The following is a 16,143-nucleotide window of genomic DNA, read 5'->3' as shown; positions in this document are numbered from 1 at the left end:
TTTATATATGCCAGTACATATAATTCATAAAACTCTGGGGTGATAATATAATGAGAAAAAAAACGTATTCAAGAGCACAAAGACCTTTTTTTAATTAATAGTAAATACTGAACAAGATTTAATGAGAAATACTGATTGGGTTTGCTCCTGCATTGTCGATATTCCCTTCAATAATTAAGAAAAACACCATCATGAAAAATCCCTGAAAATCAAGTTTGTCATCTTTTAAACAAATTTTACACTGACCAAGTAATTGTCAATTTAAATTTCCCTTGCTTAACCTGACCTAACATCATAACATAAAAAAAGACCCAAGGAGCAGAAAAGTGTGAGTGTTAAAGGGCTGACAGAGGAATGTTCATTGGTGACTGCGGAGTGAATGAGGTTAAACATTTACGATCCAGTTTCTGCAATGAGAACAGGACTAAGAGGCAGAACGCCACTTCTCAGCCTGTGTTTGCGCAGGCCGGGCTTCGGCTGTTTGCTCAGAGTTAAACGCTGCAGCCTGGTCACCAGATGTGGCCGTCTGCTCGGGTCAAACCGACGGCCAGTCAGTCAGATCACCGTCCGGACGCTGCCGGTTCCAACTTTCTTCCTTAACACCTCCACCAGCCGTTCCAACCTGAGCAAGAAACACACAGCGAGAGAGAGAAAGCATAAAGAAGTGATTGAGTCAATGAAAGAAGTGCAGGGCCAGCTCTTTGCTGTTTTCTCCTGACACGAGGGCGCTCCTGGAGGAGCGGAGAAAGGCAGAGAGGGGATGTAGATGCTTCTTAAAGTGGGTGAGACAACCATGCTGGTGTCAATGCCCAAATCCTCAGAATATCCGCCTGCCTTTACTCTGGCAAACAGAAGCCCGCGCGTGGTGTCATGTGATTGGTCGGGGTGAGTAAACCTGTGCTTATGAGGGCGATGATCCCAAAGACTGTGGAAATGGAGGAAGCTCTGGCAGGGTGAAGGGATTCTTTTGGAGCAAATGAAGAATGGGCATGAAAACAGGCCTGTCTCTCTCTCCCTGCAAACAAATGCTGATTCCAACCCCCCTAAAAAGAGAGCACATGCATCTTCACAAACCTCACATCTGACAGTTATGTACATGCAGGTTTCAGACGATTCTCCTAATAATATTCAAAACACAAAGACAGCACCACTCCATTTATGACTGATATCTCAAATGTTTCAAGTTTGAAGTACTTTGGACTGAGAATTGGGGCTTTATAGTGCCAGTTGTTGATACCCAACCAATGTTTTCTAATCGGTTTCAAAATAGAACAATGAGGTCATCAATTGAGTCATCTTTCTATTTATCTTTCTAGTTTTTTTGCAGTTAGTATCGCTAATGTACTAGTACTACACTCGGTTATAATGCTTGGTTATCTTTAACATTGCTGGTTCAAATATAAACATTTCTGGGTTAATTTAACCCAGTGGTTGGATTTGTTCCCTTCTGACCTGGGTTGAAAATAACCAAGCATTTTTTTCGTGTACTGTATAAATATGATTACATAACAAATATCAACAGATAATTCATTTTCATCAATTTTCATCAAACGGAAAAAAATGTATAGAGACGGTTTTATCGGACACACATGCTGGCCCGAAGTTAACTTCCGGTCTGTGTTTGGTTATAATATATCCAAGTATTTTATATTGAATTTGTATGGATATTTGATTGTATATTAATTGTATTCAATTAATTTAAAACTACTCAACAGTTATTGATTCTTTGCGGAGGTCAAATGGAAGTTAAGTTTGGGCCATAACGAATGTTCTTGCTTCTGAAACCGTCTAAATATTTCATAATTACACGTTTCACTTTTGTCGCTACTTTCTGTATTTATATGTATTAACTGGAAATCTGCTTTGCAACAATGCAAACCTGTGAAAAGCGCTATAGAAACAACAGCAAAAATTTCCCTAGCTTGTTCAGATCAGGTCAGTATGAGTTACGCGCTAAAGGTTAATGCTAAAAAGTGAGGTTAGATGAAAACTAAAACCTTTAGAGGTTTGTTTAAAGAATAGTAGTACAGTGACAGTAAAGTTTGCATAGAAAGCCCACTATAAACATGTAAAAGAGTGGACAAATATCAGAATATGTTGCACTATTTCTCTGATCCAGAAATCAGAACGGAAAATAAACCAAAACACTTTACAGGCTTTGAATATGAGCGTAGGTTGATTTTCCTAAAAAAAGGAGCCAGGTACTGACAATAAAATTACAGCAGACAATTCTACTGGGCTAAAAAGAACCGAGTTTTCTCCGTCACAGATTTCATAGCAAAGCCACTGCTTATATTGTCTACTGAGGTTTCTCTCTTATCAAGTGAGCATATGGGAGTGGTTTGACCCAAGCCCTGCTCCCTCTGTAGTCTCCTCCTGTTTCTCCTACAGGGACTTTGGAGAGAAGCCACAAGACCGCATGCATTTTCTTTCCCAGAAGAACTACGCATCAGAGAAGGGGAAGGGAACACGAAACAACAGGCTAATATTTATGAAAGGTCAGCGCTGCTAAATGAACAGGGCACGCGCGCGCAGTCATATATACATAAATAAGCAAACAGCCTTCATATAGCAAACGCACGATCCTCTCCCCCCAAAACATACAAACAGGCGTACAGATACCTTAAAACCGTCTCTCTCTCTCCCCGCACGTCCGTCCAGCTTTCATAAACATGCACAGAACCCTCTCTCTCCTCATGTGCAAATTTTGAGCGTTTTAAATATATTCATTAGCCTTTCTGTCGTGTTTGCACAATTAACAGGTCTGCGATTCTGTGGCAGGATCTCCGAGGTGTGTCTGCGGGCTGGGGAGGATTTGGCGAACACTGTTTGAAGAAAGCGGCCGTAAACTCAAACATACACGCGAGGGAAGAGCCGGCGAACGCCTAAATCCCGATTAAGAATTCACAGAGTCGCAAAACCAACAGTTCCAGCTCTGAGTAAACAGCGGCCGTGAATAAATTCTAAACAACGGCATGTTTTATGTACGGCGTGAAAACATATCCATGTTTCAATGCAAAAATATGATCCTTTTTATTGTGTTTTGTGTACACATGAATTATAATTATGCCACTACAATGTCTGGCAAAAACCCTTGATGGGGTCATACAACAAGGAATTCAAGATTTTTGAGATAAGTCTTCATTGTACTACGAAACATACTGTAACTGTAACATACAAACTTTCTCTACTGTCCAAATGTTGTAAATATATAAATCTGGAAATATATGATCATTTATATTTACAAGTAAACAAACCTATCCATGGCTGACAGCCACTAAGCAGCAGAATTTCTCATGTCATATCAGTTTCTAGAAGGACACAGGAAATGGACCACGTAGTTAAATGTCAAAAAGTAAAATGGCCATAAAAAGTAAATTATGATTGTTTGTCGTAAAACACTTTACAAATGAACCTCATATAATAATTGATCGTTTCAAATCAAATGGAAAAAGAGAAATACAAAAATGATGATTATGAAAAATTACGTGCAATCTTTAACTGGAACACTACTTTATCTGACTTCAGCAACAGTAACATGTTTCCCTCTGGACAGAGAAATCAGAATCAGAAATAAAACATGGCGGTTAGGAGGGTAAGCCCTCGCTGTGCCAGACAGAAGCCGCCCCACACGGGAGTCTGCAAGACTGAAGTATGCCGGGACACACCAGCCACGGCCCATTTGTGGGCCAATGAAAAGACCCTTTGTGCGTTTCTCACGGCCAAGTTTGATTCAGCGGGTCATTAGACATTCAGCTCAGCTCCTCCGTCAATGAGCTGCCGCGCTACACTCAGGTGCCACATTCTGGGCATGTGCCGGGCTCGTCCACCCTAGCGTGCCCTACTGCCGGAGCCTGAGCGCATCACCCCTGCATTCTTCTCACCACGGTGTGACTAGGCTCACGTCACAGCGGCTTCCCACAGTCGCCCGGGGCCCGGTGAGCAGGGGGCATCCGTCTGATTGCCAGCTAACGGTCAGGTGTGACCGGCGTGGCTGCCCTCTCATCCTGGGCCTGACCCCAGTCTCGAACAAAAATATATGCTCATGTTCATTGTCGCTTGCGCTTTTACACAAAATAAACCTTACACTAGAGTCAGGAATCATTCCATAATTAGTCATTTATATTATTAAATAAAAAAAACAGGAACCAAATGATTTGAATAATGCCTGGTTCTAGCTTGGTTGGCATTCTGCATTCTTTAACAAATGCAGACAGAATACTGTGATATGCAATTAAATACAAATAGTTTTATCTGTAATAAATAAAATAGCTTTGTTGCATTACATATAGGCCCAAAGTCCCTTTAAAGAATGTAATCGCATTCTGCAGCTATATTTCGGTAGTTGACGAACAAATCGTACATGTGTCCCATGGTGTGACAAAGCAAAATTTTGAAAACTGTTAATATTACATTGTTTTATATTAATAATATTTACAATATAAAATAGCACAAGAAAGATTTATTTTTATTGTTAGCTTTTTTTCTACATTTTTGCCATCACACCATAGGACACATTTGCACGTTAATCTGTCAACTACCCATTTGCAACGCATTTCCACCTAAATGGGGACAGACCGATATCTTTAAAATCACTTGCCAAGATTGAAATAATACAACATATTCATGACCAACAGTTAAACTTAAACATATTTAGTTTCTAACCATGAAATTGAGCCAGGTTGCTCAAGCTACTGTGCATACGCAAAGGTTCACAACACTCGGTACAAAGCTCCTCCCTCAGAAAATGGTTAATCGTTAAAGTTTTGTAGCTCTTTTTACCAAAGACGGGACTTTCTTCGCATTTCTTTTCTAGTAACTATAGTCTTTCACTGTACTTAAACATAAAAATAGGGTGATCAAAAATAAGTATACAATTCTTAACAGTTCACATCTGTAACAGTCACAAAGTGCACAGAAAAATGGGGAATCGCATTCAACCCCAGGCAGCAACTTTGAATCTAGGGTAAAGAATAACTTGATTCTCAGAAAAATGGGAATGTCCAGTTTAACTGCACAGAAACACCTGCAGATGTGAGGCAGAGGGGTGAGATGGACTTTCACATCAGAGTTCGGCTGAACGCTGTACACAGTAGTGACCCACATGGCTGAACCCTGTACTGCGGACGGTGCCGGGTCATAACTCGGAATCAGCGCTATAATGTACACAAACAAGCTACTGTGACACACACCGGCTCTTTTACAAACTGACTTACTGTCTACTGCTAACAATCTTGATCAGTGTTTCTTATCTCAAGTACTGAGCACTACACTTCTAGTACTACATGTTGCAGTGCAGTGCTGGAGGTGTTTCTGTGTAGTTTTACTGGGAGTGAAATTCCCAACGTTCTGAGAAACATCATGTTATTATTACCCAACTTTTTTTGTCTTTTTATAGTTTTTTGCCAGGCGGTACAGTGTAGAACGACAGGGAATGATGGTATGAGAGAGAGGGGCACAGGAGCCGAGAAAGGACCGCACGAGCCGTGATTCGAACTCGCTTTGACGCAACATGTCGCCATATCTGTAACTTGGTGAAAGGTCTCATCTTAAATACAGACACGTTGCAGTTTTCGGGGGCTGGATATGCGTCACCATTTTTTGCACATTGTGACGGTTATACGGAAGAATATTGTAATGAATTGAATGATTCTTGTGCTGCTTTTGATTCTAACGAATTATTCCTTAATAATTGCTCGCTTTGTATCGATAATGGTACTGAATAAATATATACTTTAGTAAAGACTGCACATGCATTTAAGAAGACTGCAAAATGATCCTTCTGCATGACTTTTTACTTTTAGATTCATGTATTTGGCAGACGCTTTTATCCAAATTGACTTATACACCAATACAAATGTATAGCTTAAATCCACTGTATGTTCCCTGGGCATCCAATCCATAACGCTTGGGATGCTAACACAATAACTCATCAATTGAGCCAAATGAACAACTGAACTGAGCTTTTCAACACCAGAAGCATGCTAGTAAATAAAAACTCCTCGGTCATGATCATGCACTTCGGTGTGACCAAAAAAGGAAAACAAACACAAAGATATTATTCTTGTAGTCTTGCAATGCAATGATTTGTGCCAGTGTTTCAGAAACGACAGAAGGACGGCACAGAAAGGACACTATCAGTGTTTCAGACAGTAGCACAAGGAGTTGCATGTCAGCCAGCAGGGACTGTGTGATCTTACCTCTGAAGATGGAAGCCCTTCAGAATGTCATGTGTAAACAGTCCACTAAAGTTCTCGCTTTTATTCTGCGGTCTCATTGTGCCGGGGCGGTGGGGGGTTCTCTCTGTGTTTTGAGCACCCCCTCAGCTTGGCATCTCCACCCCCTTTGGTTAATTCATCATGTAAATAGATCAGCAGGCCGGCCTGTGTTTGCTTTACGTGGGGAGCCCCCCATCTGAGCGAGACGAGAGTGAGAGAAGATCTCCCAGCCAACCCGCTTTCATAAGCGTAGACAACAGCTCAGCGAACTAGGTTTAGGGAAGCTGAGGATGTACGTTTCAAGAACGCTGTAATATCACCTACTGTATATCAAAAAGAATTTCACCCAAAAATCATCATTGAGTCACATGGTATGCCCAAGCCAGTGACTTTATCTTGTCCATGAATCAGCGGAGGTAAAGAAACATAACATACAAGTCACATATTACTTCTGCAAAACTCAAAGTGGACATGTTTGTACTGACCTCTGAACTTTCTCACTGGCCTCTCTCTCTCTTTCCTGAGCCAGGCAGAGTTGAGTCTGAGCGCGCTGGTGTTCTGATGTCACCTGCTGCAGATGATGCTGCAGAGACTGAATCTGGCTTTGGTTCGGGGTGGCGGGCCTGTCGTGACCGCTCTCGTCAGCTTTACTCTGCAGCAGACTGAAAAAGCACATGTACACAAAAACGCCTTTTATTCAATTGTGAAAGAGAATGCAATGACCAATGAAAGCTGTGGACAAAAAAATCATAATTTTCCTAAAATACATTAGTATTGTTTTTTTTAAATGATTATCGTCGCTGTCCAAAACCACAGATGTTCAAATTTGCCTTTTTTCAGGAAATGGAAAAAACACTGTACTTATTAAATGATTAAATACTGGGTTGCCAAAGTAGACAAGCACTTTTTAATCATTTTTATTGGTTCGATATTTGCAAAGCCCAGTGACAAACATATAGGGTGACTTGAGGGATACTTCACCCAAAAAGGAAAATTCTGTCATCATTTACTCACTCTTACATTGTTCCAAACCTGTATACATTTCTTTGATTTGCTGAACACACAAAGACATTTGGAAGAATGTCGGATCTCACCCACCATTTACTGCCGTAGTAGGGAAAATAAATACTATGGGAGTCAACTGGGGTGAGTTTTGACAATCTTCCAGATATCTTCCAAAGAAATGTATACTGGTTTGGAACAATCTAAGGGTGAGTAAATGATGACACAATTTTCATTTTTGGGTGAAGTATCCCTTAATAATAATGATTTATTACAAAAAATAAAAATCACAAAATATAATGTTGCTTTTTTGACAAGTTTGTCTATTTTTCATTTTCTGCAAATACAAAAAAATATTAGGACTTGGAATTCTTGTTTGATAGTTCACCAACTGGTAGAAAATGTTCATTTGACTTAAACACATACCTTTAAATAGTAAATAAAAAGCCTAAATAATTTTGGAGTTGTCTTCTAACTTTTTCCGGAAACATTTCTAATAATTCTGGTTGCTTATTGGTCACATTTAGCAATTTATTGAAATTGCATTTCGCCGTTTTCTCCCACAATCAGCACAGAAACCGTGCAAAACACATTTGGCAGACGCTTCTATCCAAAACAACTTCCAGTGCATTCAAGCTAGACATCTGTATCAGTATGTGTGGGTATGTGTGGGACTCAAAGCCACGTTGACGTTGCTAACACAATGGTCTGCCAACTGAGCTACAGGAACCCCGTTACAAATCCAATTTAATTTTCATTATACTGATGTGGCAAGTAATTATTTATCAGATATATACAGATAAGCATTTAAAACAATCCTCAAAATGACTAACTGTCACAAAATATAACTGTCAACGGTTTAGCATCAGGCAGTAACGCATCATTCCTCAAAAACCAAAAGCACAAATGTCAATGGTCAAATGTCTTACACAAACATGAAACTTGACCCTTTGCATGCTTACAGTTTACCTGGAGGTGGAGAATCATGACTCTCCATCAACAGATACATCTAATATTCAAACGGAATGTCAGTACAAGGAACAATATCTGAGGCTAATAACTCCTGGGAATGTCAGTGGAATACATTAGCGCTCGCACGGCACCTTCGAACTCGCAAAGCTGTTTTTCCAGCTAGATGCGAGATGATTAAGGTCATGATAAAACGAGGGGGGTGGGGTGAGAGATACATATCAGTCTAACGGAAAGAGAGTGTATATTGTGCCAAGAAAAACCAAGACAGCATCACGTAAACTTAACAGAACGCTTGAGTGTTGCCAAAAAAACGTTTCATACATGACCACTGATGGTCAGTTTAAGCAAAAGAAGGGATAATTCACACAAAAATTAAAGTTCCTCATGTCATTTCAAAACTTTATGACTTTATTTCTTCAGCAGAACACAAAAGAAGATATTTTGAAGAATGTCGGTAACCAAACAACACTGGTCCCCATTGACTTCCATTGTACGGACACAAAACCACCGAGACATTTCTCGAAATATCTACTTCTGTTTCCAACCAAAGAAATAGTCATACGTATGTTTTGAATGGCATGAGGATGAACGTTTTTTTGGGGGGGTGAACTGTCCCTTTAAGAGCAATTCAGTGTGAACATCTCAGCCCTAACTAGTGGTCAACCTATATGTGGAGGAACAATACACTTTAATATGACACCAGCGACATAGTTATCAAAAACAATGATGACACCTGCTCTCCTCGGCTGCACTAATAACACAAATACAGGTAGACCGCTCTCACCTGTGACCACAGACGCACACAAAACCAGCACGCTATTAAGTGGGTATTCATATTAGGAAACAATGCACATGGGACAATGGCAAGATTAGTCAACAATGCAACTCGGGGCTCGTGTGTCATCTGTGACAGAGAAATCTTGATCGATGGGCACCGGCTTTTATCTTTAGGCTTGCGTGCATGCGTGCGTTTGTGTGTTTTCACCCTAAAGTCATAGTACTCATTGAATCCCGCTCATTAGTTGACGAGAGCTCCTCCTTTATGTTCTTTTTTTAAAGCAAGAGGTAATCAATTCTGATGCGATATTGATGCTGGAGAAAGTGATGTAAAGTTGTGTGCTTTGTTTAATTAAATGCAAACATATTGGGTACAAAGGTCCGATGACGGTGACAAACAAGGGCGGGAGCATTGCCACACTATGGATTATCTTATCTAAGCCTGCCCACCCCCCAACGAACAACCGGTTCTCCGCGACCCGGCTCTCCATCCTGGCCCCCGCAACGGGCACATTATGAGAAGTCATTGGGGAAGAATATATGATGCAAACAAGTCATAGTTCACCCAAAAATACGACTGTTTTTTGTGTAACACAAAAGAAGATATTTTGAAAAATGTCTCTGTGTCCTTACAAATGGAAGTCAATGTGACCCAATGTTGTTTGGTTACCAACGTTCTTCAAAATGTCTTCTTTTGTCTTCAGTGGTTAGAGCATGGCGCTAGCAACACCAACGTCATGGGTTCGATCCCAGGGATCACACATACTCTGATACAAATGTATTTGGATAAAAGTGCCAGCCAAATGCTTAAATGTAAATATAAATGAACTATTCAGCGTATATGACTAACAGCAAGTCAAACACACAACGCTCGTGTTGAACGTGGCCTTTATATTGGTGTCTGACTTGCTTTACCTTTAATAAAAAAACAGCAGACATCCGATCGGCACGGCGTGTTAAACATTAACCAGAATGCAAGATACCTGATCGCAGAGGCGGGACCCCGACAAACCTGCCCTCCACATGCCAGTTAAACATTAACACCCCCACAAAATGCTATCAGATGGGAAATGTAAAATAACCTTTTAATAGAGAGCCCTTATCTGCGGGCAAAAAGTACATAGAGACGGCAACAAGAAAGAAACAAGACAGGCGTTCCAGACAGGTGGACAAAAAGTGACCTAAAAACTACTGACCACATCCCAGCATCCACCATTACTACACCAATCACTCACGCTGACAGCTCCTGATAAAAGCCGCGCTAGATTCGATACGTCTCTTTCTCTCTAGAGAACAGATGTTTGAGAACCCAACCCAACCGTGCAGAAAAACAGCACAGTTTTGATCACTCGTTTCTGAAAACTACAGACAATGTCTTACGCTTGTGGAGGAACGCTGCTGTGCGCTTGGATAAAGGAGATGTTGCTGACTGTGACGGGGTTCCACGCAATCTACAAAATGTATTTTGCTGCACAGAATGGGGACGACGGCTAATGCAGAGGATGCGGTTTGTGCCGTTTTGGGCTAAAGCTGCTTAATGCCACAGACGTTATAAACATCAAGTTTCCAAGAGCAACACGGCATATCTGATGGTGTGATCAAAGGCAATGCATTTCTTAGAATATATTATTCCGCCCAAACTGTGGGGACTTTAAAAGTGAGAAAAAATAAAATAATACGAAAAATGTAAATAAATGACATCATACTTCACTGATGTTATAAACTAGCTAGTGTGGAAAAAGACACAAATGTAACGTCATTGTAAGTTAACCTTACAAATGTATAATACCCCCCCAAAATATACAGTTTATAGACCGTTTCAACATAAACGTTATGTGGCCCAAACGTAACTTCCTGTAGACCTCCGCAAAGAATATATAACTGTTGAGTAGTTTTCAATTAATTTAATGCAATTGATATACAATAAAATATTCATATTAATGTAAATTAAACATTAAATTAATTGTTAACTTTGGACCAGGCGTGTGCGACCGATGAAACCGTGTATACTGTATGTTTTGGATTAGAGAGAGTATTATTTATGTCATTTTTATAAAGTTTTTTGATAATTAGAGCCAAATGTAAAACATAAAAAATATGAACGAAAATGACTGAAAAAATGTTAATCATGTCGAGATCCATTTTTTAGTATTTTTATTGTGTTGAAAAAACCCCAGAAACATTTTGACTTGAATGTTTAAATTCTATTTATATTAAATAGAAAAAACTTTTTTGACAAAAGCTGATGCAGAATCTTAATGTAGATGTACTGTAAAGTACCGAATGTATAAAAAACGAATGTATATACATTTGACGTTACACAAATTCCTCCTACAGTATCACGTGAATGTTAGCGGTTACCTCCTCCAGGTATTTGTGAAATGACACACGTTTAATACTAGCGTTTAAAAATGAGAACAAAGCTAGGAGAAACAGCAAATGCCCTTCAAGCGTTTTAGCACGAGAAGGAGAAGCTAACGTAGGAAACCGATATCGGAAGGAAAGCGTACGTGTCTGACTTTTAAGTATCTGCTAATGACTATTGAGCCGAGAGTGTTGACAGATCAAGATGTTGGTGTGGGAAATGATGAGCGATCGCTGGGGAGATGGAGACCCCCGGCGTTAATAAGCGTCAATCCAACGTCACCTCCCTCTGCTCCTGGCTGATGGTCAAACAAAGCACCTTAAACTCAGTCTAACCTCTCCTTCACCGCCCGGCCAATGATAACCTATTAATACAACTCACTCTCAGAGTACAAGTGTTGCTCTTTATCAGCGGGGAGCCCGTGTACGCCGCTCCGCTCTGAGACGCTTCTATTAAAACCCGAGCTTGAAGCAGCAGACCTTTTTTCCCCGTCCTATTCTCGCTCTCATCTGTTCTGTGCCCTTTCATCTGACACAGACTGTCTGTTATCCTGAAAGACACAATGGAGGTGGTCGGGAATCCTGAAAGCAAACACACCAGCCATACTCTGGCCTTTGTTGTTCCTGGAGGATTCTCCTTTTAAAGGTTCATGCCGGCAGGGGCCGGGGACCAGCGACAGACACCGTGTTGCTCACACAATGCAGATTGTCTGGGGGAATACAATGTGCTATGTCACCTCCTTCGGCAGAAAACTTCTAGATCACAAGAGTGGTTTTGGATTGAAACATGACAACCAGGGTACTAACATGTTTTTTGGACATGACACAAAGACTTTGTATAAACAAAAAGATCTTGATGTTACATTAAAGGTTGCTCAGCTCAAAATGATTTGTTGAACTTACAAAGTTTTTTTCGTTGTAAGGCCCCTTTTGTGTAGAGTGCAACGTTTTGCGGCCCCCCCAAATAAAGACTTATAATCTTAAACTTCGAATTTTAATTAAACCAAAAACATATTTAGTTAAACAATACTGGAACATCAATTCTTTTGGTTGGTGGTCTTATTTTTCTGATGTTTGATTTGCACTAAATATATGATACATTTTTACATTTTACAAAATGCCACAAAATCTGTGCACCTCCCCGGATCCATCTTGGGGCCCCCAGTTTTAGAACCACTGCCCTATGGAACCATCTTTTTGGTTCTTTTTGGGACTGTATTTTAAAAAGTGAACTACGAACGCGCAGTCACGCACGACAAGATCTACCGAGACGACAAATGCAAATATAAAAGTCCTTAACGCACACGGATGCTCATCTCACTGAAACCGGATGCAGCTCACTTAACCAGCGCGACCAGTTTATGAGCAAAATGTATTTACTTCATATTATCTATCAAAGCAACCCTCGCTGACAGATAAACCCCAGGTAAAGCAAACAGCCTCTGGCAGGGAGACAAGACCTGGGCAGGGCGAGTCTGCGGTAGTCCATCACCACCACCTAAGGTTTGGTTATTGAACACCCCGACAATCAATTTGAATAAAAAACTTAAATGAGCTCAGGGGCCAAAACAATCAGATGTAAGGCGGTGCTGAAACGCTTGTGTTCCATACCGCTGGAGGTTTATACACTCTCGTGACTTTAAAGCCGGTGTAGACAGACCTCCAACAGAGAGCACAGAGGGGGGCGTGTCTCCACAAAATGTGGATGGAGATCTTTCTGAATGCTTCAAATCTCCACATCATGAATTTGTGGTACGAGTCATTTATTGCTACCAGATCAAAACAAGTCTAAGGAAAGAGCGTTCTCAAAGCAACAGGTTCCAAATCTAACGTACCCTAAGAGGGGCGTGGCTTTGGCCTTGCTTCAGTTTGACGGCAGTGTAATGTTAGGTGGGTGATCTGTAATACCTGCGTAAGGTTTGTAACTCCTCTTCAAGCGTGCGACTGAGCTCCAGGGCTTTATCTCGTTCTCTTTGGGCTTCCACCAGCTCCTCTTCAAGCTGTAGAGATAAATGCAAGTCACGGTGATATTTCAATGATAAACCTCTGGTTCTCCACATTTAGGGGTCATACATCCCTCGGTCAAAAGTGAGAGAACACCTCAAATCTAACTTGTAGTTCTTTTCTGTGGAGTCAGTGTAGTATATTTTTTAACAATAATTTTGGAGGATTTTTTGGGAACGTTATGATTCTAATATTTATGCAACAATTATGATCTATTTTTCTATTGAATATAATATTATTACTATATAATACTTTTCCTTTTTTAATCTTCTAAAATCAAATTCAAGTTTTTTGTGTTTACGAGTGGCACAAGCGTCACAAAGTTTTGTACCATTCTGATAATGTAAACGTAAGTAAAAAAGGTTAGTCAAATGTAACATTTTCAAATCAGAAGTGACCAAAGATTAAGAGAGGGTTAAGTTGACCAATACATCATTTCCTAAAATCTTTACACTTTTTTTAATGTACAATTTTATCATGTTACCCATTCATTTTGGACAGAGGACCACACGTATGACTGTGTTTGAGACCATTAGCCTTTTTAAATTACATCCATGATTTTTTGTGTTCACACAGTAATAGTCACAGAAGTCAACAAGCTTCGTTTTATACCGGTAAAGTGAAAAAGTTTAAAAATGTGTTATGCTCTCCTACTTGTAAGTCGCTTTGGATAAAAGCCTCTGCCAAATAAATAACTGTAAATGTTGGTCAAAAGTGACCAAAGACCAAAAAGTTATTTCCAATAGTAAATGCTATTAGGATCTACAAATCAGGAAGGACAACTTGCAGAAAATACATGAAAACAAGTCACAAAAAATGCAAACAAACAAATGCAAACATGTTTCTGGTCTAATGAAGAGCAATCAAACAGTACGTGTACGTCAAGATTTCAGATCGTCATCTGAACTGCATTCATTTATTCATTGGCCTACACACGCGCACGCACGCACGCACACATGTCTGGTTTACTATCTCCGTGGGGACAGTCCATAGGCGTAATGAGTTGTATACTGTACAAACTGTATATTTTATCCCCTACCCCTAACCCAACCCCTAAACCTAAAGATCATAGAAAACTTTTTGCATTTTTATATTTTTAAAAAATATTGTTCTGTACAATTTATAAGCTTTTTTGCCCATGGGGACCTCAATTTTGGTCCCCACGGTGACACGAGTTCCCATGTGTTGGTGTGCGTTCACGTTTAGGTCCCCACCAGGATATACAAACATGAACACACACACGTTTGGTTCGAGTAGGATCCAATGTATTGTCTTCCATCTCAGCACCTTCTCTCCTGTGAGAGCGAGGGGACCCTGAGCTGTTGGGTGCAGGGCAGGTGCGGGACCTCAATAAAGCTCCTGCTAATGACCAGCCGTTGAAACAGATGTATTGATGAATTCATCCTCTCAACAGCTGGGTGAGCAGACAGACACAATAGAGACTGTCTAAACAAACATGACAACCCGCCCTACTGTTAAGTCCTCCAATATACTCCCAGAGACACGGTGGGGGGGGGGGGTGTTAGAGAGAGAGAGGAAAGAGAGTTTGTTATAGTTGTTATAGTATGTCTCGCTAATAAAAATTCTGTCATAATTTACTTAAACGTATAACATTTTAAACCTGTTTTCATGTATAGCTAGAGCATGGCGCTTACAATGCCAAGGTCGTGGGTTCGATCCCAGGGGATTGCAGATACTTAGAAACAAAATGTATAGGATAATGTAATGTAAGTCGCTTTGGATAAAAGCGTCTGCCAAATGCATAAATGTAAATGTATACTTATAAAGTGAACTACGCCTTTTAGTTTCAAAAAGGACAAAAAATAAATGATGTAGTATGGTTCGAGTCAGTTTATTGTACGGCTCCTGAAGATATGGAACATAGCACACGCGTCTATTGACTAGTTTTATGGCTCTTTTCTTGCTTTGGGGAGCTTAAAAAGTTGCACAACAAAAAGCCAAATGGGTTTGGAATGACATGAAAGAAAAATATGACAGAGGTTTCTTTTTTTGATGAACTTATCTTCATCTTAAGGATTTGAGTGACTGATAGTAAGTTAGCGCTTTGTTAAATTGAGGTTAGTCATTGATAGCTTTGACATTTCAACAGTTTTCTTAAAAAAAAAAGAAAACATAAACTGTGCCTTATCTTTGGCCTGAGGGTGGTGTATATATTTACCTTACAACCTACTGGATTCACAGACTTCAAAACATTGAAACACAAACTGTTGCTAAGAGGACGCCGTTTGACACACATCTTACCTGAACACAGCAGATGAGACTTTTCTTAAAGCTGCAATTCAAACTTTTTGGGTAAAAAAAAAGTGTAAAAAATGTCTCCCTACCTTGATGTAATAATGATTTTTATGTTAAGATGCTGGGATCGATTTCGAAGTAAACGTCAGTTTGACGTCATTTTACTCCAACCCTCGGGAAGTATGTAAAGTGACCTGCGATTTGTATTTTTAACAGAGGTGAAGACTGAGAGGCAAAAAGCTATGAATTGCACTATTAATCTAATCTTATAAAATCTACACCAATAAAACAACAAAATTTGCAATGCTAAACTATACCATCTCCTCCAAAACACGTTTTAGCTGCGATCCAGTTTGTGATTAAAAACTTTAATTCTAAAGCGAACACCGTAAGAACTTTACATGTGCGACTAAACAAAAACAGGCCCGTGACTGTGGCTTGTCGCATCTAAATCCCTTATCCAGCGCTACAAACACTTTTACCCATAAGCACTTGCAGCATCCGATGGCGCGCTCCCAATCATTCTAATTACCGGGGTGTAGGTCTCGCA

At 40.1% G+C, this 16,143-nt stretch overlaps 1 protein-coding gene across 4 annotated transcripts in view; it reads right to left on the bottom strand.

The window, feature by feature from the left end:
* The window catches only part of mipol1 (mirror-image polydactyly 1), a 58,431-nt gene continuing 42,288 nt past the window's right edge, over window positions 1-16,143 (bottom strand). For all 4 annotated transcript variants that reach the window (XM_057343060.1, XM_057343062.1, XM_057343063.1 and 1 more), the window contains 3 exons: window positions 13,242-13,333; window positions 6,704-6,880; window positions 1-622 (listed from right to left, as the gene is read on the bottom strand). In XM_057343060.1, coding sequence (XP_057199043.1) covers window positions 556-622; window positions 6,704-6,880; window positions 13,242-13,333 — 336 coding nt within the window. In that variant the 3' untranslated portion in view covers window positions 1-555. The remainder of the gene's footprint in view (window positions 623-6,703; window positions 6,881-13,241; window positions 13,334-16,143) is intronic.

Source organism: Triplophysa rosa, linkage group LG10, assembly GCF_024868665.1.
Source record: "Triplophysa rosa linkage group LG10, Trosa_1v2, whole genome shotgun sequence".
Taxonomy (NCBI): domain Eukaryota; kingdom Metazoa; phylum Chordata; class Actinopteri; order Cypriniformes; family Nemacheilidae; genus Triplophysa; species Triplophysa rosa.
Note: the sequence above shows the minus strand (reverse complement) of the source record. Positions and strands in the feature narration are given on the sequence as shown.